This window comes from Xiphophorus maculatus, chromosome 15 (assembly GCF_002775205.1).
Source record: "Xiphophorus maculatus strain JP 163 A chromosome 15, X_maculatus-5.0-male, whole genome shotgun sequence".
Classification (NCBI taxonomy): domain Eukaryota; kingdom Metazoa; phylum Chordata; class Actinopteri; order Cyprinodontiformes; family Poeciliidae; genus Xiphophorus; species Xiphophorus maculatus.
Genome location: NC_036457.1, coordinates 14,554,067 through 14,582,021, shown reverse-complemented (window position 1 = coordinate 14,582,021; position 27,955 = coordinate 14,554,067). Strand labels below are relative to the sequence as shown.

The window sequence follows — 27,955 nt, the reverse complement described above, 5'->3', positions numbered from 1 at the left end:
TTAAAGTGCGGGGCGATCATAGGTATAAAAAATATTGTCTTTCATGGGGTATGGCAATATTTTGATGTAACAAGTAACAGCAAGAATTTAACAATATTTTTAAAAACTAATTTGTATGTTCTTTGACATACAATTGAAAAAACAGATTGAGTCTTATCATAAACAAAACAATCATATAAGAAAGTGAACACTGCACAATACTATTAATCATACAGTTATGGCAGAAGATTGTTTATAAAAAAATATGAGCCAGGTTAGGAAAAAAGTCACCCTCACTTAATAGAAACTGACAACAAAAGTATGCAATACATTCAGTTTATTTTTTTTAATTCTGTCATTTCTCTCAATACAAATACATATCAATGTAAAAATTCATATCAATGTAAAACTATGACCTCATTTAATGCCCAGAGTTTGCATACAAAGTCTGTAATTTATCATCCTTAACTCTGTAAATACAGAAAACAGAAAGTAAATGAACCAACTGGGAATCAGAATTGGCATAAAAGTTCAAAAATGATGGCAGAGCACTTGGAACCTCCCTGATATCCTATTCTCATAGTAGGACCAAGAAAAAAAATGCTGTATTTTTTGTATAAAGATTTTAAAAGCTTCATTAAAAAAGGCACACAATCAGAAACAATAATACAATTAAATAAAGATTTCCTTCATTTATATTTGAGTAAAAAACAACTACTTTTAAGTTATCTTCTCTATTACAGCTCAAAAAAAAGGAAACTGAAAGTATTTTCACCCGGAACATTAGTTGGAGGTAGGCACCAGATGAAAGTATTTACAGTGTTGTATGTAATCATACCACTTTAGTTAGGCCTACTTATGGTGATGGAATGAGGAAGTATCTGTGTCAAGTAAAGAAGTCTGGCAACTTGCAGTGACACAGAAAAAAAACAAACCTTCACAGGCATATCTTACTTCTAAAAAAACCGAACAAGTTTTGGCCTAAACCAGAAAATCAAGATAGCAGCACAATTAATGCTGATAAGAAGAACCTGTTGGCTTTGTAAGAAAAGAAAGTAAAAAATTATATAATGAGGAAAGAAAAGTTGACACATAGTGCCACACATTGCTTCATGAGTAAACATAAGATGTATTTAGTAATAAAGTGCTATATATTCCTCTAGAAATAATTAACATGCATAATTATTTTTCCTCTGATGTTTTCCTCTGATCATCAGAAATGATTTAAAACCAGTATAAATACATAAGGAATGAATTTCATAGATATTCCACTAAATTTACCAACAATAGACAAAAAAATATATATTCAGTAATCACATATGGAGTTTCAAGTGCTGTAACTGGAATCAAATGATTAAACTCTGCAACTAAACCAAGTATTTCTGTTACTGAAACCTGTACACGGCATAAAGATGTGCACAGTTATATAAAATGAGCTGGTATAGCTAGTGAAACACCACAGAATTATCCGGGAAAATCCTTTAAGATGTTGCCGTACACAAAAATGATACAATAAAGTACCACATATTTGACACTACTCCTACGTAAAGTCAGCTTTCCATAAAATGACAGAGCTTGTGAGAGATCTGATTTGTTTCAGATTGCTTGTTATTTTTCTAATTGTTAACAGAAACAAAAGCAGTTGCTCCTGCTTTTGTTTCTTGTCTCCTACTGACAACTTGTCAAGTTGTCTCCTACTGACAACTTATATTGCTTTACGTCTGAAAATGTTTAAGCCAATCATCATTTGCACTTTCTAAAAGGGTTTCTCATAAAAATGGCATCATTTAAGAAATAAAAAACAAGATCCTAAACTCAAAAGTGGCACTCCCTGGGCTTTATGTGACGTTGCAACGGAGTCACTCAAATACACCACAAAAAGAAAAAGGCATGAATCATACACCTAAAGCTTTCTGTTGCTACATCTGATGAACCTAGGGTCAAGGGTTAGGGTAGAGGTGAAGCTCTGTCCTCATTATTTTCAAATTGTTTGCTTGTTGACTATCTGCAGCTTCAGGTCAATTCACCTCTTTGCCATTGTGTACCTTAATGCTTTCATTTTATAGCCAGAAATAAACCAATTTGTCACTTAACCTATAGATCAGTTTATTTTTCTTTGTAGCCAGTTGTTTTCAAGACTTATGGAGATGGTGACAAAACATTCAAACCTCACTTTATTTTCTGAATTTTTTGTGTTATATCCTATTATTTTTGGGGGGCTTTGGTTCTAAAACCAATTTAGGTTAAATCATTTTTATGAAATACTAAGATGACACCTATTAAAACCAAAATGTATTGTGCATGAGCTGGCAGATATGATTTGTTGGAATCAATTAAAAATAGTTATTTCCTTACAGTGTACTATGGTAGAATAGAAATAAAGAAAACAACTCTAACTGTTGGTTGTAGTTGCAGGTGCAAAATTTCCCCTGGCTACTACAAATGTATTTCATAAGAAACATGTCAAAGTATATGGCGGCATTATACAGCCATAAAAGTGGAACACGAAAGAACCAAGAGTGCAAAGGTACAAAATGACAAAGAAGTGACGTCACCAGCACCTTTTAGCTACACAAAAATCCAATAAATGTAAACACCTCACTGTGATTTGAGCTATTTATATATATATATAAAAAAAAGATTTACATTAACTGGACTCAATACCTAATGCAGTACATTACTGTAATATGATGACATGATGCTTGTAGATAAGAGTAAAACTGGCAGTCATTAATTTCTTCTAGTCATCATTTGAGATGACCAAATTCCATTTGCTTAGAATATTATCTTCTTCCTCTATCTGTGAGCAAGCCTCTTCGTCACTTATTTGTCTGAGAAGCACATTTTCCAACTTCAGGTGATTCCTTGTCATATACATCCCCTCAAATGTTCCTCCTATATTGTCCTCTTTGCCGCTGTCTGAAGGCTGCATGCCACCCAACCTTTCGCTGACGTTAAAGGTCATCCCTGGCATGGGCAGCATTTCTTGCATGTCCTCAGGATTCCAGTTACTACACATCACCCTCTTAAAATGACCTGCCTCTGCTTCCTTAGCTTGAATCAGAGCACCGTACTCATCGGACAAGCAGTCAGACCGTTGTGAGTGGACAGTGGGCATGGTTGGGATGACCTGAGAGGCATACTCAGAAAGAAGAGGAACATTCTCACACTGATTTTGTTTCTGCTCACCTCCCTTTACCTCTTCCCTCTTTCCTTCCTCCTTCAACAATGGTAGGTTTAGATGGACATTAAATGTACCAGTTTGTAGGTTTTTGGTAAACCACAAAGCTGAGGACTCTGTATTGTTATCTATAGTTTGCTTATCACTAAATGATCTCTGATTAGATTGGGTTGGTGCCTGAGTTTGTGATGGTAAAACAGGGGGCCCTAGGGAGCATGGCAAACTCTGCAATAAAGCACTAACCTCTGTCTGCGTAGGTGATTGCCCGAATGTTTCAGCTTGAGGCTTGTACCCACTAGAAGAACTATCATCTTTAATGTTAACATCTTTCTTCTCGTGACAATCTGCATTTTTCTGGTGCTCATCCTTCAAGTTATTCACAGCAACTCCTTCCTCAGACTCCCTCTGTCTTGTGTTCTCTCCACTAACTTTTTTAGTGATGACAGCGGCATAGTCATCTGATAAATTATTCATGGGTTCTTCGGGTTCTTGTTGTAATTCTGACCTCTGAGGTGCATATGGATTCGGGGGACGCAGTGAAGGGTATGGAATGAAGGGTTGCATCCCAGGAGGTGGCTTATTGGGAATAATACTGGTTAGCTGCAGGGTGGCATGATCAGGAAGGAACACAACGGGACATGGGTGAAAGGATAGTTGATTCTAGAGAGAGAAGAATAAGACATGGCATGACAAAATTGTACGAGCAAGTTAATTGTGTAAATGCCTTTGTGCACATGAATATGTATTCAAATTACCAATATATGTGGGCTTGTCTGTTTCTTCCCACTCAGGTAGTTGTAGAGAAGGTAACTGACCAACACAATTATACAAATGCAAAGCGATGGGACAACAATCCCCACAACCACTTGCTGCAGCTGCATAATAACAGGGTCTGTGGGAAGAAATTGATCAGAGTCAATAAAATGTAAAGTAGATCCACAATTTTATACATTCATCCAATCTTTGTCTTCCACTAGTCCAAGACTGTGTTTCAAGGGTAAGAGGTGCATGAGGGAAACCCAGACATCCCTCTTTCCACCGAAAACCAATAAGTCATTTATCATTTACAGGGATTGAAAGGCTTTCCAAGGTCAGAAAGGTATGTCATCTCTCCAAAATGATCTGGTTCTACCATATGGTCTTCTCCCAATAGAATGTACCAGGAATACTCCCAAAGGGACAGATGGAGGTAGCATCTTGAACCACCTCAACAGGAGACTGTCAATGCAGAGGAGCAGTGACTTGGCTTATCTAGGTGATGGAGAGCCTTACTCTGTATTTAAGGCAGAGACTGGCCACCCAGTGGAGTAGGCTCATTTCAAGCACTTGTGGCCAGGATTTCAATCTTTTGATCACGAATCCTTATCTGATCACCACAAGCGCAAGTTAGACAGATTAAGCCCTACTTTTTCCATTCTTATACCTTAATGGTGATTCTGAAGGTCAATGGTCGTTAGCCTGCATCCTTCTGATTAGAACACTCTCAGGATGCTGTCTTCATTTCTGTGGTGCCTTTTCTTTTTAATGTGGCAAGGCTATGATACCAGTTGATGTTTATTCTTTCCATTCGGTTTGTTCTTCAGAATCTATTTGGTTGCCAATAAACTGTGTAACCTGTTCCTGATCGCCATTTTCTTGCAGGATTCCAAAGTACTTGCAGTTTCCATAAACATAAAACAGCAAATACTTTGCAGTTTTTGCCAAAGAGAAAGAAGTCTTTCTTGGCCTTGGCCTGTATTCATCCAGTCAAAATGAGATTAAAATGTTCATGCTCTATATCACCATACAGACTACGAAGTTGATCTAGAAAGCATTTTCATTCAGCTGAATTAAACCAGATGTTCTGCCATGAAAAACAAAATGAATGATTTCATTTTGAATTAAATCATTCAAAATGAATGATTTTGTTTTTCAGTTTTTATATCTAGTTCAGCAGCATTCTTTCCAATCGGCCTTTTCCAAATCAAAAGAATGCATTTCACAAACACATTTGTCACAAGGTTGTACCTTGAGGTGTGGTTATGCAGTGCCAAACTGAGGACATGGATTGCAGTGGTATGGAGAGGAATCTTGATTTGGCAGAGAAGCAATATTCTGTATTGTAGTCCATCATGTGATATTTGAACAGGTTGTTCTCCACTGGAAAATGAAGCTGCAAAGCAAAGGTGCATAGATAAGCTGGTGCTACAAAATATTAGTCACAACGTCCCTGAAAATTTTGAATAAGACAAAGTACTAATTCAGATGCTGCTTCTTTGTTTTACCTACTGTACTAAAAACCGTAATTGCTACCATACAAATTTCTCGTGTTTTACTTTGGTTTTCTGAATTGGATGTTTCAGATTATGAAAACATTGAATAAACAAAATCTGAGTAAATACAGAATACTTTATTTAGATGATTCTTCCATTTATTCAGGAGGAAAAAGCTATCCAATCCAGCAGAGCTTAGTCAAAGTCAATAACTGGTAATATTCACATTAGTGGGACAGATCCTAGACAAAATCTACTGATGATCAAAAACAACAAAAAATATCTATCTTAAACCATTCCAAAAATTCCCAAGGATTTTGGGAAAATATTCAGTGGACTGACAAGATTAAAGTGGAACTTTCTGTCGAGTGTACGTCTAGTTACATCTGGTGTAAAACTAACACACTATTTCAGAAAAGGAACATTATACCAACAGCTAAATATGTAATTTGGAGCTGCTCTGCTGCTGCAGGACGTGGACGACTTGTCATAGAGGAACAAAAATTCTGAGCTCTACCAGAAAATCTCATCAGGATTAGTTTCTGAACTTGAGGTCAGAAGGCAACTCCTTTTTCCCACTGGGGCAGATTCCCTAGGATATGTTTTTCCCCTTCTTAAATGAATTGAAACTACTCTGGAAGCAAGTTTTGTATTCACTAGGTTTGTCTCCTGCAAAATTTAGCTTGATCATCAGATACGTTTAGAAGGAGTTAAAAGCAAATGAAATCTATATTTATACTTTTCTCCAGTGCTATTTTGTGCATACGCTTGAGGTTGAAAGAGTTTCGAATGTTGAGATAATCTTTCTACAAACTTGTAAGACATAACTGAACAGTTTGCATAATCCTGTGGTGCAGCCATCCTCACTTTCTTCTTACCATATTTAATATTTTTACTCACCACTTGATTGCGGTTGGTGCTGAAGATGGAGAGGTTGTAAGACATGCGATGGTAGATCGTTTTCATGGTAAGCGCTGGGGTGTGGTTGTTTGGTGAATACCTCACCGGCCCATTTATAGTGACAACTGCACTGTTGTTCTCTATTTCCACAGAAACCAGTGGAGGGCCTAAAATTGCTAAACACACAGATGTTTTTTTTAATATATATATCATCTAAAAATCATTAAGCCTAGCCTTGCAAATGTGCAAAGTTGGGTTAAAATACCTGTTGCAAATGACACAACAAAAACTACTCAAGTCGGTATGTTTTACTTACTCTCTGACTTTGGATCAAATCTTTTGTTTGTCTCAGTCCATTTTGAAGATGAATTTCTTCCCAATGCGCGAACTCTGGCGTAGTATCTTTCTTCCTCATCCCGCGTCTCAGCACTCAGATCGCACCAAGTCCGTATGATCTTGGTGCACTGGTCCACTGCTCTCCAGTGCTCCCGTTTTCCTTTTCTGACCTCCCTGGGGTTTCCGTAGCTGTGAGAGACACAGGTCCACGCAAGGGGCAAAACAAAAACTGAAACTCATAGCTTTGAAACACTTGAGCAGAAAACAGGCTACTTTTCAAGGACACATTCATGCACAGTTTATTGATTGTACATTTACTGAGTATGAACTTACATGGCATATTGCACAGTAAAGAGTGTGCCTTCTGGTGTGCCATTTCCTGGAAACCAGTGCAGAACATTCCTCAGGTTCACGGAAGAGAAGCTGACATTAATCGGTTTTGGAGGAGAGGAGGAGACTAAAAGGAAGCAGATTAAAACGTTCAGATTGCTAAAGACGCAAAGCACGACTCCATATAAAGTCACATAGCACATAATGCCTGAGGGGGCTTTTACATTATTTTACATTGCTAATAACCTCCACACTTTTCCTGTGAAACAAAGTGAAACCTTCTGCTGTAATCTGCCAAGACACTAAGGTATATTCTGTACTCAGTGCTCCTACCTACCATTACAATGTTGAGACAAAAGAAAACCGCAAGTAAATCAAAGAAAAGGATATTGGAAAGTATAAGTCAGGAGATGGATATTAGAAAAAATTCAAAGGCACTGAATATCTCCCGGAGGTCAGTTAAAACCACAATCAAGAAATGGAAGGAGTATGGCGCATGTGTAAATCTGCCTAAATCAGGCTATTCTCACAAATGGAGTGATTGTGCATGAAAGAGACCAGGGAGAGAGGACACCAGGACACCTCTGACTACACTGAAATAGTTAAAAGCTTCAGCAGCTGAGATGGGAGAGACTCCGCATATAGCTGTTGTCCGGTCAAAGTTTTATGGGAGAGTGGCAAAGAGAAAGCAACTGTTGAAGAAAACAATTTGAGTAGAGTTTGCCAAACGACATGTTGGCGGCTCCACGGTCAAGTGGAAGAAAGTTCTTTGATCTGGTGAGAACAAAATGGAGCCTTTTTGCTATCAGACAAAGCATTATTTTATGACCCAACGCATCCAACTAAAGATACAGCGAAATGGTTTGCAACCAAGTCAAAGCCCAGACATTAATCTGATGGATAATCTGTGACAGTACTTGAAAAGGTTCACAGCTGATCCCCGTGCAAACTGCCATAGCTGGAACCGTTTATCAGGAATAATGGAGTAAAATTGCAGTGCCCAGATGTGAAAGCCTGACTGAGACCTCACCACACAGACTCAGTGCTGCAATTGCAGGAAAAGGTGCATCTATTAGATACCGACTTGAAGGTGGTGAATAATTATGCAATCACTTATTTTATATTGTGAATCTAAAACAGGAAGGGTGATAATGTAATGAATTCTTCCATGTCCGACATGAAGTCATTGTATATGAATTTAATTCCTGCTTTAATGTAGTAAAAAAAAAGATAAGTAGTCTAAGACAGTCAAAAGTATGTTGTATTATAGTGTTCTTTTGTATGCAGAGCAGTTTTAACATTTTGTCATGTGTTTTAAATGTGAACCCAAATGCAGCAGGCATAATGTTCTGTGTAGAGTTAATGTAAAAATAAAGAAATAAACTTATAAAAAAGAAAAAGAGAGAGATGTCAGAGTAACACAAATAATCAAAAATAAAGCCAACCAGGCGACACAAGGAGATAGCGGAGAAACCAGGGAGAAGTGACAAGGCGAAACGGCTGGTACTGACTGACAATGAAGTGCTTAAATACTGGGAGGTTGATAAAGGAACTGGGCTGATTGCTAAAGGGGTTGCAGGTGTGGGTGAAGGGATCAGGAGGCAAACTGAGTAGAGGGTGAGAGAAGGTGGTACAGAGGGTACAGGAGAACACACAAGGGACTTGAGAAATAAATCTAACACTGAAGAACAACTAAAAAAACATAAATAAACTGTAGAGACAAAGAATAACTAGAAACAAGAAGTAAGTTAGACTCACTAAGGAAGAACTGAACTGGAAATGGAACAAGACAAAACTAATGGAAAAAACTGAGTACAGAATATGACAAAACCAAAAACAAACAACCCCAAATCCTAACATACAGTATTTCTCTTTTTTGTTGCCCAAAGCAGTTTCTCTCATCTGTGACGTTGAAAACCTCCAGATCTTCTGACGTATTATATAAAATGTTTGGTTGACTGACTTGAACTATTAAGTCTTTTCTCAACATTTCCAGATCTATTAAGTTCATGAGAGAATCTGCAGTTCCATCATAAAATAGTTCTTATTCTGAGCATTGAACATTTTCTTGGTGGGAAAAAAACGTATGCAGGCCATCTGATTGGACAAATAATCAGCATTTAAAGTGGTAATAAATATATATAAATATATATATATAATTTGTTTCTATTTAAACAGAAGACATGACTAACTAAAACAAAGGAACTAGTAAAAGCACGAGGGACTAATGAATGATCCGAGCGTTTTATTTGCTCAAGTTGCATGCTGCCAGATGCATAAAATCTGTTAACTACTTCTATTCTGATTTATCGTTAACTGTAATAACCGTGCATAAAGCATACTCTTATAAATGTCAATTTAATTTAAGCAAACATTAAAACTATAAAAACAGAACAGAACTGATACTTGGTAAATCAGTTCAAAACCACGATAAGATTTATTTCGGGGTGTAAGTCTGTTTCTACAAACATTAGGGTGTGAAATATGTCTAAAGTAAGTTTTTCCTTTCAATCTAGTGATTTTTTTATGGAAACAAAAAAAAAAAGTCCAAACCAACAAACCTAAAATAACAGTTAGTTAGTATCTCCCGTTGTTATCCGCGCAGCCTTACCTGCGCAGCGCAGAAGAGAAAGGGCAACAAAAATGAGCTTAGTCCACATCTTGGTCCGGAGAGGTCATGTTTTCCGGAGAAACCAGCGGGTTTTTTCCCGGGTGAGACACCTGTCCTGGGACAACTTCTCCCCTGAAGATTGAAAGAAATCAGCAGAGACGAATAACCATTCCCCCCCACCCACCCAAAATAAAAAATAAAGAGCGGTTTGTCCCGGAGAGATTAGCTCCCACTGTTCAGTCTACCTGTAAAAAAAAAAATCAATGATTTACGCCAACAGGTTTCCGTGTTCGGAAGAAGGAATGTGGCCTCACTCGTCTGTGCACATAACACCTGAGCAGGTGCAGCCCTGAGCCATGAGACCTTCCCGTACTTAGCAATGCTGCTTTTTCTGAACTTCCGTCTTGAGAGGGTTTTACAGCCAACACATTTACTGCCCTTGTAATTATGAAACAGTACAGCAATAATTCACCTTCCGTCTAAGGTCAACAAATCCGCTGTGTGAACAGACACGGACAGACACAAATAATCATCAAAGATAACTAGATAAAAACACGTAGAATATGTCATTTTGTGCACTATAAATCTTTCTAAGTTATAACTCGAAACTCTTACGTATTATAAATCCTAATATATGAATTTCAGACTATAATTAACTTTTAATCTTGAACTTCTTTTTCGTTGTTATTCTAATTTATTGAGGACTAAATGACATTTGGCCGACAATTTTCAATTCATAGATATTCTTAACTATGTCGCAAGGGGTTCATGTATTGTTTCTGCAGAAATGAATAGATTTTATTTAAGGCGTATGTTTTCTGTTCACCTTCAATCTTCAATGGAAACCTTGAAGAAACCACACCATCTTTGGACCGTGTGGGTGAATTCAAAGACTCTGAATAAAAAAAATAAATGAACAAAAAAAATGTTTCTCTCATTTTCCTCGGACCTATATTTGAGCAGCTTCGAGCATGAAACAGAACTGAGTTCAGACAAAAAACTTCAGAGTTCAAACAACTTGAGCTACAAATTAAATTTGAATTGCTATGAAGGAAGACAATTAAGATCATAATAGAAAGTGAGTTAATGGCCTCTACTATAACATGTGGTCAGTATTTTAATTGCAACCCCCTTATTCGGCAAAAAAATAATAAAACTAAACAAAAAACCCCATTAAATATACGAGTGGCATGGAGTATTGATTTTCATATTATATATTCTTTGTAAATTATGTACTAAAGTCGGTATGTATTACACAAGCGCATATTTTAGAAGTTTCACGTTCATAAAAGGTAGCGGAACGTTTTGTCTTGTGCCTTAAAAGCGTCAGGATTGTTTTAGTCGCGGCACCGCGGTTAGCATTTAGCTTGTTGACATCTGTGCGCTCCCTTGCTGGAGTGACCAGCTTGGTTTTTGTGATGTTTGAGTGAAAATAACTAACATTTGAAGCGGCAAACATGGCGCTTTCGATGGAAACGCAGCTTCAGAGCATCTTTGAAGATGTTGTGGTAACACGCATGTTTATAACTTGATTTATTAGCGAGCTAAGATTAGTTAGCATTTCACTTGTTAGCTTTTTTAAATTGAAATGCACACAGTGATCTCACTTTAGATTTGATCAAATAAACATAAATTCAATTCGGATAGTTAACATTTGATGCATGATTACACATGATGCTGTCTATAGAGATATTTGTGACTCAGTGTTTTTCGCCCCACAAGCTACAGGATATTTGTTTCGGAACATTCCAAGCATTATGTTTGTTTTTATCCAAGTCAGAATTGCCCTGCAAATAGGGTTTTTGAAGGCAATGTTAAAGTTAAAACCAAACCGCATTTTGATTTTACCATTATTTCTATCATTTCAAATAATTGTTCATCTTTTCTGTGTTCCTCAGAAAACTGAGATGATAGAAGAGGCATTTGCAGGGTAAGACTTCAATTTTTACACTTGCAGCACATTGCAAAATTATTTATTGATTTTTTTTTTAGATCCTACAAATTGCAATCAGAAAATTTTGGGGGATTTATGGAGGAAAAAAATCTTGAAAGTGGAAGTTTGGGATTATAGAAAGAAAGTTGTTAGAGGTTAGCATTTTTCTTCAAACTGTGTATTCAGAACTTTGTGGAGGTAGATACGATCAGTGATTTTATATGAAAGTATCAGTCAGTGTAATTTAAAATTTTATAATGTGCTCCTCATCCCTCTTCTTCTTTAAATATTTCTACATAGTCTTATCATGAGATTGGTCAAGCTGCTCTCACATATACCTCTGCAGTGTCATATAACAGCAGGGGAGAGCTCCTTGATCCTGGAGACTATCTAAGTGTTACTTCCCCAACGTAGAACTTATCTGCCCTCTTTAGCATGAAAGAACAACCCCCGATCCTTAACAATAGACAAATGGCAAGACCATCTGTGTTTTGCTCCACAGAATCCCTGGTACATCACAATCAGGGATTCACACCTCTAGTCCAATCAAGTCTCTCTTCTCTGACCAGAACCTATAAAAGGAAGCCAGATCCACTGTTGGTCAGAGCAGACGTAACAGACTCCTTTGACTCTGTATTTCTGTTTTCACCTTGCAAGGTTTTAATAAATTTCTTATCTTCTCAGCCAGACTCTTGTTAAAGTAATTTTTTTCCATAACAGTCAGTCTCCCAAAACTAAGAAACTCGTGACTGATTTATTAGTGCTCCCCTACTGTACAAGATTGAGTTAGTCAGTGTTTTACATCTGGAAAGACCAGCTAAAAGTGATATATTAACTCAAAAGTGATTTTTTTTTTTTTTAGGATGTTCATGGACACTCCTGAGAATGAGAGGACTAAACTGATAAGCTGTCTTGGGGCCTTCAGGCAGTACTGGGGAACTCTGCAACAGGTTTCTTCTACATGTGCAAATTCAACCACATACCAGCACTAAAAGATAACCTACATTAACTTCATTCCGTCAACTGCCTCTGTTTTTCTTCAGGACTCTCATGAGCAGTGTGTGCAGTGGATAGTGCGCTTCATCCACAGTCAGCACAGTCCCAAGAGGATCTCATTCCTGTACGACTGTCTGGGGATGGCTGTGGAGACCAGTTTGTTGCCGCCTAGGTCAAGACATACTCACTTCTTAAAGCCTGATTACAGAAATCTTCCATAATTCTTAAACATCTAATTAATCTGAAATGTACTTTTAGGATGGTGTGTGTTGCCCTCATTAGCTCCGAGAGCTTGGAGTGGGAAAGGACTCGACTTTGGGCCTTAACTTTCAAACTTATTCGCAAGATCATCGGAGGAGTGGATTACAAGGTCTTTGACACACAAAACAATGCATGATGAGGAACTGGTGCTATATTCTTTAGTGTGGCATGTTTGTTATCAAAGCTCCAAGTTATTTTGTTTTCCATTTTAAGGCTTGTAAAGTAGATTTAAAAGCTGTTTTGAATTTTAATCCAGGGTGTTCGCGATCTGCTGAAAGCTGTTCTGGATAAAATCCAGACCATCCCCATCACTGTCAGCTCAGCTATTGTGCAGCAACTGCTGGCAGCAAGAGAGGTACTCAGACACATTATTACGTACATGTTTTTGCGTTTTTCAGGGTTTTTTTTGAAAAATGTTTTGTAAATCTCTTTGTCACATTTTCAGTTTTTTATCTGCTTCCATTGCAGGTAGTAGAATATATCCTGGACAGAAACGCCTGCCTGCTGCCTGCCTACTTTGCTGTCACAGAAATCAGAAAACTCTACCCAGAAGGACACCTTTCACATTGGGTAAAAGTGTTTCCAATACATAGGGCTGCACAATGTTAAATAATTTGATGGCAACTTTATTGGTAATTATGACGATATTGATTGCAACTAATCCAAACTTATCTCGCCACCTTTTCTCATCTGTTACTCAAACACTTTTGATGACCTTCAGCATCTTTGGCGCTGTCATTTATGTTAAGTGTCTGCATCGTCATTAATGCAATAGGCTAAATATTAGGAACTGGTGAGACCTGGAATATATTAACCAGCAGTTGGTGCTTTCCAAGCAGTCCTTTGTAATTAATATTTTAAACACTCGTATTGTGACAACTAATTTGTGCAACCATGTTGTAAAACTGGTACTTTGTTTTGTTTTTTCCTTGTAATAATTGCTTCACATGCCTTTTTCTCATCTGTAGCTTTTGGGCAGTTTGATATCGGACTTTGTGGACAGTTTCAGACCCACCGCCAGAATCAACTCGATATGTGGTAAGACACTAATTATGTCTAAAATATACAAGATTTCAGTGGTAAATATTTTTGTCTTTCTTCTTAAAAACATTTAATTGTAGTTTGTGTTAGTATTTTTATTTTCTATAACTCACTGAGAGTCTACTATGGTGAACAGTGTTTATGTGACTCTGATAAATAATAAGCGTCAACAGGAGTTATTTTGATCTATTCAAAAGGAGAATGTTAGGATGTAACATGAGGCCTTTAGAAATGTTACGACTCTGACAGTTAATAACCTGCAACTGTTTATTCCTTATTATATTGTTGGCATGGTTTTCTCATCCAAAGTGTACACAGAATATCTGTCTGTCATCATACTTGACAGTGTAAATATTGGGTTATGACAAAAGAGAAAAACCTCTGTTTACTAACATTGTGAAGCTATCTACTGATAGAGTACGGAATGTTTTAAAATATTGTAACAAAAATAAAATAAGGATCCCTGTTCACCCAGTTGTATAAACACGTTTTTCTTTGACATTATTGTTCACTGCTACTGTGTTGCCAGCATATAAATCAAGATGCTTTTGGCACCTGTTCGAATTCTACCACAAAATAATCTACTGTTTGCTCTCGCTGTTTGCTTAGAAACGGCATCCTCTGCTTGTTTGAGAATGAGGCGGACAATCAGCAACTTGTAAACTCTTAAGATAAAGCTATAAATCAGATGAGTAAAGTTTGTTTCATAATGGTTTCAGCGTAAAGCTCAATACCAGGAAAGAAGGTGCCGTGCCGACTACTTGTTTTGTCTTTGCGATGGAACCTGGCTGTAACCAGATCCAGAGCAGTGGGAAAACTTAACTATTTTGATCTGAGTATAAACGAGGTGTCCTTGCATCCTTGAACAGCCTTACATTGGTGCATCTTACAATGCCTGAAATTCATTAAAAAAAATTAAGTAGGCCTTCCATATGTCAGTCACAGGCCTTTAATTTTGTTATGCGAACACTATTTAGTATCGTATAGGTAGTTTTATTTTGCTAGTCAATTGTTTGAGTCACTCTCAAACACATTCATTATGTTCTGTGATGTCAAGCAGTTGTGGCTACCGCTAGCTAGCTAAAGTGTAAATTTACTTGTTGCCTGGACGACATTTGTCTTCGCCATTATCTCATTTTGTTGCCAACACTTTTGTGGTGATACAGGTGTTAAATTTGGTCTTAAAAAGTCTTCAATTTGTTTGTGAAAACTGCAGAAATCCTGATATTTTCATCAGTCTGTGATCTGTTTCTGAATGCTGTTGTATCACATTATACACTACATCTTCTCCTACCGAAATCCAACTCTTTGTATTTGTACCTCTTACTAAATCTTCCAATCAGATAAGATCAGAAAAATCTCCATGTGATTAAAAGGACACAGCTCTACTTATTTTTCCTCAAATTGATTTTCGTTCAGTTTTTTTAAAATCGGTCTTATCTAATCCGTGTGTATTTGTGTGTCTGCAGGACGGTGTAGTCTGCTGCCTGTGGTGAACAACAGCGGAGCCATCTGCAACTCCTGGAAATTAGACCCAACAACGCTTCGCTTCCCTCTGAGGGGCATGCTGCCTTATGACAAAGTAACATACTTGTACACCGCTAACACTTTGAGTTGCAAAAGTATTCACAACCCCTCGAATGTTTAAACATTTTGTCACCTTACAGCCACAATCCTCAATGTATTTTACTGGTATTTTAAGCTGTAGTGCAACATAAAATGATGGTATGGCTATAATTTGAAAGTAAAAAGAAAAAATCTGCATAATGTGGCATTTTTATTCAACTTCCTCTTGCTCTGATGTGCCAATGCAGTAAATGACTTTCAAAAGTGGTATTAATGCTGTCTATCTGGATCCACAGTTCACGCTCATTTGCTTGTTCTGAAGTGTGATACGTGTGTTTTACATTGTGTAGGACCTATTTGAGCCTCAGACCGGCTTGCTCCGCTATGTGCTCGAGCAGCCGTATTCCAGAGAGATGGTGTGCAACATGTTAGGACTCAACAAACAGGTAAAACGGTCTCTCTGCCGTTTTCTTTGCCTAAACACCATGCCATTTTTTTTTTTTTAATATCTGCCCATTTATTTCTACTTATTCCATTGGTTTGGACTTTTTAAAACATTTTCCCCTTCATTTTTCTTAATCCCTCTCAGTCCTTTATCACTGGCCCTCCTCCCATTCTTCTTTTGTTATCCTTTCCATACAGCTGTACAGATCCATGTAATGCAATGCTGTGAGCTTGTCCCATAATGCACTTATGTCAGTATTCCCTGTTGCGTTCATCCAGTTTCAGCTCAGCCCAGATCACTCGAGTTCACCACTCAGAGTGTCATAATGACACCAAACCATAATTAAAGCAACACACGGGTCTCTGTTGACATTCAGCGAACCAGAGCCTGTTTTGTACACTTTAGACAGCTGAGTTGATGCTAAACTGTGCTGAACAAAGAGTGAACATCCTACTTGTAGCTCCTTAGTCACCACTTTCTCTCTGTCTCTCCCCCCCCTTTCCCGTTCTCTTTGTTTACTTTTTCTTTCCTGTTTCTCTCTTTTGTCCTCTGGTTGTCTCTGGTGTTTGTCCGTCTCTCTGCCATGCGCTCTCTAGACTCTGAACATTGCCCAGGTATGTCGTTGTTCCTCTTCTGGTTACACGACCTGCCAACTAACCAGCTCTCCGCTCGCTTAGATTTTGTTTGTAATACAAAAAACCCAAAAGTGGACAAAGACAGAAAGTCGAATGGAGCAAATCAGAATCGCACAGTGCTTGAAATGGATGCAGAAGGGGTTCATATGGATAAATCTGTGTTTTGAAATGAGTGCTGAATCACATTTGTGTTCACAGAAAGAAGCAGGTAGATGATTTGACTTCTTAGCAACAACTTAGGATATGAATGATGCAGTATCTTGCCAAATTATTTACATTCCCTAAAATATTTTCAGTTTTTTTTATGCTGCAACCAAAAACTTCAATTTATTTTCAGGGCTGGGGGAAGTAGGGCAAAATAATGAAGTGCCAATGGTGCATGATTTTGTTTAGTGGGCAAAGGTATTCAACTCTCTAATTTATTAGTTTTTCAGAACTATGACTCGGCATAATTACAGCTGCAAGCCTTTTAGAAAAAGTCCATACCAGTTTTCCACATCTAGAGATTAAAATTTTTGCCTATTCTTAAATTTTAAAGGCTAAAATATGTTTTTATTAAAGGTGTGTTGTGCCAATTAAAAGCAGTAAGTCTGCTCTGTTGAGCCTGCACTCTTTTAATACATCATCTTTATTAGATTTACTTGTTGATGTTTAACATTCTTTTTGGACTATTGTCCTGCGCTTTAAAACTTTAATCAGCTCTGTGGTTATCACTGATAGTCTTTCAGTCGAAACGCTGCTAAAAACTTCCAGGTTATTCTGGGTCAGACTTTTTTTTTTCAGCTAACAAGCCTGACATGAAGTATTTTCAAGTTGAAACCCTGCTGTTGACATTTCAGGTGCTGTTGCACTGCATGTGTGGATGTAGTCTGGTGCTTGCCTGTTGTCAGCAAGGTGTTTTTGTCATGCCAACCTGGGCAAAACTGTCTAAAAACTCTAACTCGCATTACTGAAGACATATCTTCTTTCCTATGTATTTGTTTGTCGACACATAGTAGCTTACTATAACCTTGTAGGAACAGGGACTACTATTGGTAGTTTGTGACCTTCAGACACCTGATTAAATGAGCAGACAGAGAGGAAGCAGAGCTGGTTTTAAAAGATCAGGTTGGCAGGAGGAGCAGGAAGTTTGATCTCTGTTACAAATGCATAGAAAGGAAATGGATTCCCAGAACTTGAAATCAGCCACTTCACTGTATGGAAAGTACTCTACTGGTGAAGGGCTTTCAAAATAAAAGCGGTCTCTTTTCACTGTGAAAGCAGACAGTAGGATTCTAAAAGAAGTCTTAAAAAAAACGCATGTCAAAGAATCATGGAGAAACGGCGAAATACCTTAACCTCTGCCTTACTAAAAAGCCACGGGATAGCGAAGTAGATGCAGAAGCCAAAGGAAAGCTTCATATGCAAAACCAACTGTGATTGGCTGGTTGACAGAGCGCAGACCTGTGGTGCAACAATAAAATAATGTGCTGTAAACGAAGGGCACAGGTTGTTGGATGCCTTTTCTTGAGCTACAAGACCCAAGATAAAAGTTGGACGTAAGGGAGGCTTGAAGTCTTGCTGTATGTGGAACAGGGAATCTTAACTTGGGCAAACTCAATTAGTTTTTCATACACAATTGTCTGTGGCCTATAATTGTTGACATTAAACTGTTGTAATGGCTGAGGCTGTGTTTAATTCAAAGCATTGGATTGATTTATGAGATTATGAGTAAGAAGAAATCTGCTAAATTGAAGGACTTTTTGTTCAGATGTTTAGTGATTCCTAGTTCTCTAGTGATTGGGGTGATTTTTGTTTTGGTTTTTTGGAGTGATGTAGATAAACCATGTGGGTTATTTTCAGAAATTTCACAGAAGCTATGCCTCTCTTTTTCTCTGTCCCCTTTGTTGCTTTCTATTCCCCTGTGTGAGCATGGAAAAGAGGTTGTAGCTGGATTTAAAAAAAAAGAAAAAATAAATATAATTGAGTGAGAAAGTGAAGGTCAGCCTCCTCTTCTTCCTCCAAATCTCCCCTCTCCCCCCTCTGACTGCCTCTCCAAACCTTGCAGTTCTGCATGCAGGAATGTGTTGCACCATTTTTTCTTTTTTGACTGGTTGCTGTGCCGTGCTGTGGTTTGTCGTGCTGTGTTGTTCAACCCAATCTGTGTCTGAGTTACATAAGAACTTCTATCCTGAGAGGTTTCATACGACTTCTTAGCGAAAGAGGTCTTTATCTGCATAAAGCAAAATTCTGCATAAAATCAATCACAGTTTGGGGCTTTAATATCCCTTTATTCATCTCTCCTCCTGCCTGCCTCCCCTTGCTTACCTACAATATCCTATTCTCTTTGTAATCCTCCTTCTTCCTTGTTTTTGTTTAGTATTTCGTTTTCCTCACTTTTCTACCCCCTTTAAAAAAAAAAAAAGTGTTTCTACCCTAACAAATGTTATACTGATGTATTCTAATTCTGGTGTTATGCTGTTTGAAAACCAAAACTATGTGTTTTCATGCAGGTGAATTTTAGTTTTTCTTGCACCAAGGTTCTAGTTTTACCGCTAGGGATTTAACTAATTATTCAGTGTGTACAAAAAATCATGCTGTGGTAACTGTTTTGTTGTTGTTTGTTTGTTTTTGTTTTTTTTGGGTCTGTGCTCCAACTCTGACATTTAAATCTCAGTGAAATGAAAGGACGAGGAGAAGCTGTACCCCAGAATAGAGCTACAGTTGAACCTCAATAAGATGCCGTCCTGCATGAGAGAGACTGAAATATATTTTCCAAGTCTGTGTGTTTAATAATGGCTGTGGCATGTGAAACTTTAGTGTAGTTGTAGTAATATTTTTGTCTTTCTGTGTTAACCCTCTTGTTGTCGTGCTTACTTTGTTCTTCGCCATTTTAACGCTCCGCTCCTCGCCTTGCAGCAAAAGCAGCGGTGCCCGGTGCTGGAGGAGCAGCTGGTGGACCTGGTGGTTTACGCCATGGAGCGGTCGGAGACGGAGGAACATTTCGACGCCGACATCGGAGGAACGAGCCAGTTGCTGTGGCAACACCTCTCCTCCCAGCTCATCTTCTTTGTGTTGTTTCAGTTCGCGAGCTTCCCTCACATGGTGCTCTCCTTACATCAGAAGGTAAGAGTTTCCATGAGCAGAAGTTGGTGCATCTTGCTCTCAGATTTTAAAGACACTGAACTGCCACAGTTGAATAGGAGAGTCACAAAAAGAACGAAAAAGGGTAATTTTGTGCTTTTTCATGTTTTTGAGCTTCTTTGATCAGTGTCATTAATTTGAACCTAGGGTTTCTAAACTGCCTGGTTTAGATGCCAAATAAAACATTTATCCAAGATGACAAACTGTACCGTAAACAATTTCTGTTTAGTGCTGGATGATCCAATCTGACAAGTCAAAGATTTGTGAAATGTTGAAATGGAGCAGATCTCAGGTGGTCCAGTGGCCAAAAGTGCAATAAAATGACAAAAGTGCTGAAACATAAAGTTTTATTCTACATGATGCAGTACAATCTGTTGGTTATGTCATGTCTTTATTCTAAAGTCTTATGAGCTCTCACCAAATGAACCTGTCTGGGCTGCACACCCAAGGTTGGATGTTGTTGAGCCAGACTCTCTCCAGTGTTTAGGATTTTTATTGTCTTCTGTATAAAACTGTTATATTGAATGCCTGCTGTCAAAGCCACCTGAGTCCACACAAAATAATGCTACATTTTTCTTATTATTTTATATTTGTAAAGTATATTTATTTTATTACATATTATTTTTGATTTGTGAAATTTCAGGGAAATAATTTTGCTCCAAAATCAACATGTTGCTTAAAGAAAGCAATAAAAAAACTACATGATTTTGAATGGTAAGGTAGTTAGGAATACTGTAATAGAAATTATTGAAAGAATACCTTGCATTCGATGCTAGGTCTGTCACAAAAACAAATTTTGTTGGACAATAATTTCTCCCAGAAATGATGTAATCATGGCATTTTGAGATAGTCTTCAACTAATAATAATGGCATATTGATACCAGTATACACACTCAAAGATATATATATATTTTGCATTTCTAAGTGATATTTAACAGTGGAAATGGAAGACATTTTAGATATCTGAAATTAACAAAAAAATGTAAAGCAACAATAATTCAAATGGATTATGAAGTCTCTGTAAGCAAAATTGCATTTCAAAAAATAATAATCATTCAACTTAGATGGGAAAAACAGGCAAAAGTGGCAGATTATGCAAACTAACTACTTCATACAGGGTGTCAAATGTTTGCAGAATTTTTCAAAATGTCTGTTTTTCAACTATATTAAATGAGAACGTCTCTTTAATGACACACTCATTTTAATTTATGTGATTAATTGATTTATTGCTTATAGTGACAGGCTTAGTTGATGCACAACCAGCTTTCTGTTGTTTTTAAATTAAATTAAAAGGCTAAATGACATGAATTAGGTGAAAAATCATACCCTTTATTGTTTTTCAACCTTTCTGTCTTTTTAGCTTGCAGGCAGAGGCCTTATTAAAGGCAGGGATCACCTGATGTGGGTCCTGCTGCAGTTCATATCAGGCAGCATTCAGAAAAATGCTTTAGCTGACTTCTTGCCAGTCATGAAGCTGTTTGACCTGCTTTATCCAGAAAAAGAGGTAAACTAAAGTGAACAGTTTGGCTTTTTTCCCCATGCATTTTACTTTAAATATTTGATTGTAATCAGTAAATGTAGCATTTTGTTTTTCACATTTCCAGTGTATACCAGTTCCTGACATCAGCAAACCTCAGTCAACTCACTCCTTTGCCATGACCTGCATCTGGATCCACCTGAACCGCAAAGCTCAGAACGACAACTCCAAGCTGCAGATTCTCATACCACACTCCCTGAAACTCCACCATGAGTGCGTATATTTAACTTATCTGGTCCCAAAGTGTAAATGCTGCTCTTAGTTTATCAGTAGTTTGCTCATTTTCATCGTCTTTGTCTTAGGTTTCTCCAGCAGTCACTGCGTAACAAAAGCCTGGGCATGTCCGACTATAAGATCGCCTTGCTGTGCAACGCCTACAGCACCAACTCCGACTGCTTCTCTCTGCCTATGGGCGTCCTGGTGGAGACCATCTACGGAAACGGGTCCATGAGGATCAACCTGCCCGGCACCAGCTGCATGGCATCAGGATCTGTCACTCCGCTGCCCATGAACCTGCTGGATTCTCTCACTGTGCACGCGAAAATGAGGTAGTAGAGAAAAGAAACAGGGCAGTTCATTTGAACTGAAGTGGTTTATCTTTAACGCATGTGTCCGCCGGGTTTGTTTTCAGCCTGATCCACAGCATCGCCACACGTGTGATCAAACTGGCTCACGCCAAGTCCAGCATCGCCCTGGCTCCGGCGCTAGTGGAAACGTACAGCAGGCTTTTGGTCTATATGGAGATCGAGTCACTGGGCATCAAGGGATTTATCAGTAAGTGTTTGTTTATATTTTGACAAAGGATGAACTTAAAAAGAATGTTTAAAGAATTGATGAAAACACTTTTGATGAACCAGTATGCAAAACTTTGCAAACGTATCCATACCGCTTAAATTTCTGAACGATTTTCACCGGTATTTTGTGCTGAAATAAATGTCAGTATGCAGAAACATTATAAAGCTTCCCTGTTCAGGTCAGTTGCTGCCCAACGTGTTCAAGTCTCACGCGTGGGGAATCCTTCACACACTGCTGGAGATGTTCAGCTACAGGATGCATCACATCCAGCCGCACTACAGGGTTCAGCTCCTCAGCCATCTGCACAGCCTGGCTGCCGTGCCCCAGACCAACCAGAATCAGCTGCATCTCTGGTAACCTCAATACTTTTAACACATGCAAATGTAAGTTATTTGATATAAGAAAGAAATGGTTATTCTATGCCCTGCAGGTTCAAATTAAATAAAAAGCTGGAGCAATTAAGCAGGAAGACGGTGTTGTGAAAGTGCATGTAATGAAAATGAAAACCGCAAGAGACGCAAAAGAATATCTTCTAGTTAATTAGATTCCAAGATTAAAAAAAAGCAAATTAGAAATTAACAAAATTTTTATACAATGTTCCCCAAAGTTTAATGCTAAGAATCCCTGGTTTGTTTTGTTTGTTTTTTGTGTAATAACGACGTTCGTTTCGTCTCCATATTACTGCCATTAACTGATATGATGTGGGAAGGATTTACGTCGTCTTTTATTTTCTTACTATGTAGCAGTAACACTGAGAGTGTGTACCTGACTGCGCTTAAGTTTTTTTTTTACTCTTAACTTTATAGAAACAGAGATTTGTGTCTCTTTCCTCAGCGTTGAGAGCACCGCCCTGCGGCTCATCACAGCGTTGGGGAGTTCAGAGGTCCAACCTCAGTTCACCCGCTTCCTCAATGACCCGAAGACTGTCCTCTCTGCCGAGTCAGAGGAGCTGAACCGAGCTTTGATACTCACGCTGGCCAGGGCCACGCATGTGACTGGTACTTTCCAGTAGACTTTGTCTTTAGATTTGTTTTGGTTTCAGTGTCATTTATCCCGCCATGCTTTCTCAGCTGAAAAGTCGCCTGCTCTGTACCGTCTGTAGATTTTTTCACCGGCTCCGACTCCATTCATGGCACCTGGTGTAAAGACATCCTCCAGACCATCATGAGTTTTACGCCTCACAACTGGGCATCACACACTCTGTCCTGCTTCCCAGCTCCCCTGCAGGTGCCACACATTTACCTCTGCAGGTACGACATGGATTAAACGGCCAATTTTTTATCTTGAACGATTCCTCTGTTTGTGACGCAGGCGTTCTTCAAGCAGAACAATGTTCCTCAGGAGTCTCGCTTCAACCTGAAGAAGAACGTGGAGGAGGAATACAGGAAGTGGAAGTCGATGGCCAATGAGAATGACATCATCACCCACTTCTCAATGCAGGGCTCCCCTCCCTTGTTCCTGTGTCTGCTGTGGAAGATGCTTCTGGAGACGGATCGCATAAACCAGATAGGATTCAGGTCTGGACGCTGTTTCATACTATGAGAGAGGATGCTGTCATGAATTAAAGCATTGTGATTTTAAATTTTGTATATTTTTTTTCTTTAAAACCTTCATCAGGGTTTTGGAGCGAATCGGAGCTCGTGCGCTGGTGGCTCACGTCCGAACATTCGCCGACTTTCTTGTCTACGAGTTCTCCACTTCAGCTGGCGGACAGCAGCTCAACAAGTGCATTGAAATCCTGAATGACATGGTCTGGAAATACAACATCGTCACTCTGGACAGACTCATCCTGTGTCTGGTGAGAACATCTAGAGGAACTCTGTATTGCTAATGCTCCATTTGGTTCAGTGTTCTTTATTCACGGTGTTTTCTTTCAGGCGATGCGAAGCCACGAGGGGAACGAGGCTCAGGTTTGTTACTTCATTATCCAGCTCCTTCTGTTGAAGCCGAGCGACTTCAGGAACCGAGTCAACGACTTTGTGAAGGAGAACGCTCCTGAGCACTGGCTGCAGAGCGACTGGCACAACAAACACATGAACTACCACAAGGTGTCTGTCTTTTGTTTGTTTTTTTCTTCTGAAAAGGTTTTGTGTCAAAATATTGACTGTTTTCAGGTTAGATAGGTCTGGGAAAGGAAAATGGATCGTGGAAAATAATTGATTCTATCATTTTTCTTAGCCAATTCTCTAAATGTCTTTCCATCCTTATGTCTGTCTGTACATACATCCCTCTTTGTGGGTTTATTTGTTTGTCCCTTTGTCTGTCCATCTATGCGTTTTAATGTCTGCTCGTCCAATCTGTAAAAACCCTTTTTTTTTTTAAATTGATAATCAATTTCTAAAATGATTGTTAGTTGCAGTCCTAGTCATGGGGTTTGTAAAAGATTTCCAAAAGTCTAAAATGTAACTCACTGAAACCTGCAGGAATCTCTCTCTTTCCACCTTGCCACAGTTTGTAGCCCTGTCAGATTATATCCTTTATTTGTCGGCCAAAATTGAGTTTGAGAAAGTAATTTTAACATGGAAAAACCTTCGTTTCATTTCCAGAAATACCCTGAGAAGCTGTACTTTGAGGGTCTTGCGGAACAAGTGAGTCCTCCCCTGCAGCTGCAGACTCAGTACCTGCCGATCTACTTCGGTAACGTCTGCCTGCGCTTCCTGCCCGTCTTCGACATCGTCATCCACCGCTTCCTGGAGCTCCTCCCCGTCTCAAAGTCTCTGGAGACGCTGCTGGATCACCTGGGGGGACTGTACAAGTTCCACGGTGAGGAAGACCACCGATCAGGGGAAACGATCGACAAGCACCAAAGTTTTTAATCTGCGAATGTCTTCTGCGCGCAGACCGGCCCGTGACGTACCTGTACAACACCCTTCATTACTACGAACGGCATCTCAGAGACCGAACCAACCTGAAGAGGAAGCTGGTTCACGCCATCATGTCTTCACTGAAGGCAGGCAGAAAGAACGAGCAGAGCTGCCGTTCGATACGAGCAGCGACGTTAACCCTGAAGCTTTTGTTCTGCAGGACAACCGAACCCCTGGATGGTGTCTGAGTGAGACCTATTTGAAGTTTGGCATGAACCCCAGGGAGGACAACGTCTGGATCCCTGATGACACCTACTACTGCAAGCTGATTGGCCGCCTTGTGGACAATATCCTTTAATAATCTGAACAGATCCATCACCGCAACAAGATCAGACTGATGCAGGATAATGGAGGAAATCACAGCCCTTCGAGGCGCCCGGCTAATACACTTGTTACTCCTAATAGCATGTCTCCCTCGATGGCTTTGAAAAGCAATTAAAAGTCAATTTTTTGCTATTGTTCCCCAACGTGTTGTTAGAATTATCTGTAAGCAAGACAAAAATCCACCTGCATCAGGGCTTTTCGTGGCTGCTGGGTTAGCTCTGCTCATTTTCAAACAGAGTCACGTTTGCTTTCATTGAAGTTATTTTTCCACCTACTCTCATCTCAGCCCGCCTTAACTCTCGCTCCCACCCATGGCGGGAAAGTCGCCCGGCCCCTTCCCAAACTGTGACTGGAGGTTCAACGAGTTCCCCAACCCCGCAGCTCACGCCCTGCATGTCACCTGCGTGGAGCTCATGGCTCTGGCCGTGCCGGGGAAGGACGTCGGCAATGCTTTGCTCAATGTGGTGTTAAAGAGGTGCAACAAACGCATTAATAATTGTGAATTGCATGCAAATCTATGTTTTATAGCTTTATCATTTTCCTATTTACTCTTTTTTTTATTATTATTATTAATCAACCGATAAGTTGGAAGGAAAGTTGCCGAATGACGTTTTTATACATAAACCAGCAGCCGAGGCAACAAGCCCAGAGGAATGTCCACTGCTAATCGAAAGCTTAAGGTTATTCATTGCTGACCTTCAAAAAGTAGTGTCATGTGACTTTAGGTCGCCTGCTGATTTGTGTGGTTGAGGTTGAAATCTTTTTCACCTTTTAGTCAACCTCTGGTCCCCAGGGAGAACATCACAGCTTGGATGAACGCCATTGGACTGGTGATCACTGCCCTTCCTGTAAGAAAACGTGACATCTTTTGAGCATATTCTAAAAAGAAAAACAAAACAAAAAACCAACTTCAAACACCTCTCCCCTCCTGTTGCAGGAGCCCTACTGGATCGTCCTCCACGACCGCATCATCTCTGTGCTCAGCTCGCCGGCGCTGACGTCGGAGACCGAGTGGGCGGGGGATCCCTTCGCCTTGCTGGACTTCACCGCCTGCCACCAAAGCTACAGCGAAATGAACTGCAGCTACGTGCTGGCGCTGACGCACGCCGTGTGGCACCACTCATCCATCGGACAGCTCTCTCTCATTCCCAAGTTAGCCGTCCCACCTTCTCTTTTGCCACCTGCCATTCTGTGCTTTATAGGGTCCGGTGTGATGTAGCGCTTCATCTTTTTGTGTAGATTCCTGTCAGAGACGCTGAAACCCATCGTCCAGACAGAGTTGCAGTTGCTTTATGTTTATCACCTAGTGGGGCCGTTCCTGCAGCGCTTTCAGCAAGAAAGGACGCGGTGCATGCTGGAGGTACAGTCACAGCTCTAGTGTTGGATGATAAAAGTTTAGATTTCTTTTTTTTTTTTTTAAGCACTTGTCAATGTTTGTGTTAAAGATTGGGGTGGCCTTCTATGAGATGCTGCAGGCCGTTGACCAGCACTGCCAACATCTGAGCTACATGGATCCCATCTGTGATTTTCTCTATCATATCAAGTACATGTACACCGGAGACAGCGTGAAGGAGCAGGTAAGAACAAACCAGAACGATGACGGTTGTTCATCGATGAAGGAGGAAGCAAAAAGAGACTGAGGCGATGTAATTTCATAGAATCAAAACACCTGACAGTGACGTTGTAACTCTGCTGTTTATCTAACCAGACAGCTGAGAATGCAATTACCATTGGACTGTCAAAATGCTTTTCTGTATTTCCATCAGCTTCACCTGAAGTGACAGGAGTTTTTTTTTTTTTTTTTGTCATTTCTTTCAATTTTGTGTGACAGCTTCTTTCACAAAACTATTCAATCTGCACAAAATGGATCACACGGTGATTTGCTTAACAGAAAATGATGTGGAAGGATTCAGCCAACCTGAAAATACACCTATATTCATGTCTGTCCAGGTAGAGAAAATCATCATGACTCTTCGCCCTGCGATGAAGCTGCGTCTGCGCTTCATCACTCACAGCAGCATCATCGAGACCTCATCAGCTGCCGCCACCGCGTCGTCTGCCTCCGCCTCTTCCTCCTCCGCCGGCACTCCCCAGCCGCCGCCTTCCTCACTCTCCTCCACCAGCGCCGCAGCCTCTCCCTCCTCTTCATCACAGCACGCACACACGCCCATGTAAAGACACGAGGGACGATGACGCTGGTGAACTGAAACATGAAATGACAGCCAGGTGTTTTGGTTGCGAGTTTCAGAAGCATAAAGATGAATTTCGAACTCGCTGCTCTGTTTTTATTTACGTCATCAGAAGAAAGAAACACTTGGAAAGCTGTTTGTGTTATTTGCATGATTGTAGTGAATGATTAGAACAGGCAAAGTGCAAAGATTTACTGTTGTAGAAGGTTCACATAACTTTTTTTACTAGTGTCTTATTTTTGTAGTTTTTTTTACATTGAATATTACTTTTACTTCATTGAAAACTGCAATAAAAATGCTTTTTTATACTAAATGTGCTGTGAACTTTTTACACCAGATTCTTCTGGTAGCATCTTCTTGGCTTCATTTAATATTTTTCCTTGGCTCTTGTATTTATTTATTTATTTTTGCTCTAATACTTAGCCTCCTGTTGGCCCAGATTTGAACCTGTCAGGTCATTTTGTCCTCATTCTTTTCTCTGGAGAAATGCCTTTTCTTTGACTGTCGCTCTGAAGCAGGTCATCAAAGTGTCAAGCATGCAAGAGCAAACTGATGCGCCGTAATACACAATATATCGGCTGTGTTGTGGCTGTATGCCAGTAGGGGGAGTCCCGACGTTTATTTTTACAAACGGTGTTCTTTTTTTGTACATCATCA

At 39.4% G+C, this 27,955-nt stretch overlaps 2 protein-coding genes across 4 annotated transcripts; one reads left to right on the top strand and one right to left on the bottom strand.

Moving 5' to 3' along the window:
* Positions 1 to 299: 299 nt before the first annotated feature.
* On the bottom strand, positions 300 to 9,759 carry LOC102220963. Its single transcript, XM_023348314.1, has 7 exons — positions 9,590 to 9,759; positions 6,982 to 7,105; positions 6,629 to 6,837; positions 6,313 to 6,488; positions 5,168 to 5,312; positions 3,916 to 4,052; positions 300 to 3,820 (listed from the first exon to the last, which is right to left on the bottom strand). Exons 1-7 carry the CDS (start codon positions 9,636 to 9,638, stop codon positions 2,720 to 2,722), a joined length of 1,941 nt encoding a protein of 646 aa, XP_023204082.1. The 5' UTR covers positions 9,639 to 9,759; the 3' UTR covers positions 300 to 2,719.
* Positions 9,760 to 10,937: 1,178 nt separating this feature from the next.
* med23 (mediator complex subunit 23) lies at positions 10,938 to 27,589 on the top strand. 3 transcript variants are annotated; one of them, XM_023347961.1, is made up of 31 exons: positions 10,938 to 11,097; positions 11,488 to 11,519; positions 12,385 to 12,472; positions 12,566 to 12,690; positions 12,777 to 12,888; positions 13,036 to 13,134; positions 13,248 to 13,349; positions 13,748 to 13,817; positions 15,290 to 15,402; positions 15,737 to 15,832; positions 16,428 to 16,445; positions 19,365 to 19,571; positions 20,950 to 21,093; positions 21,194 to 21,339; positions 21,429 to 21,674; positions 21,758 to 21,900; positions 22,100 to 22,274; positions 22,756 to 22,919; positions 23,024 to 23,148; positions 23,233 to 23,438; positions 23,539 to 23,719; positions 23,799 to 23,969; positions 24,468 to 24,684; positions 24,762 to 24,871; positions 24,946 to 25,072; positions 25,419 to 25,584; positions 25,903 to 25,957; positions 26,047 to 26,261; positions 26,349 to 26,469; positions 26,555 to 26,686; positions 27,060 to 27,589. In XM_023347961.1, exons 1-31 carry the CDS (start codon positions 11,047 to 11,049, stop codon positions 27,282 to 27,284), a joined length of 4,182 nt encoding a protein of 1,393 aa, XP_023203729.1. In that variant the 5' UTR covers positions 10,938 to 11,046; the 3' UTR covers positions 27,285 to 27,589. The 3 variants fall into 3 exon arrangements, with proteins under 3 accessions (XP_023203729.1, XP_005808391.1, XP_005808392.1); XM_005808334.2 differs by having other exon boundaries at positions 25,885 to 25,957; XM_005808335.2 differs by lacking the exon at positions 16,428 to 16,445 and having other exon boundaries at positions 25,885 to 25,957.
* Positions 27,590 to 27,955: the final 366 nt, after the last annotated feature.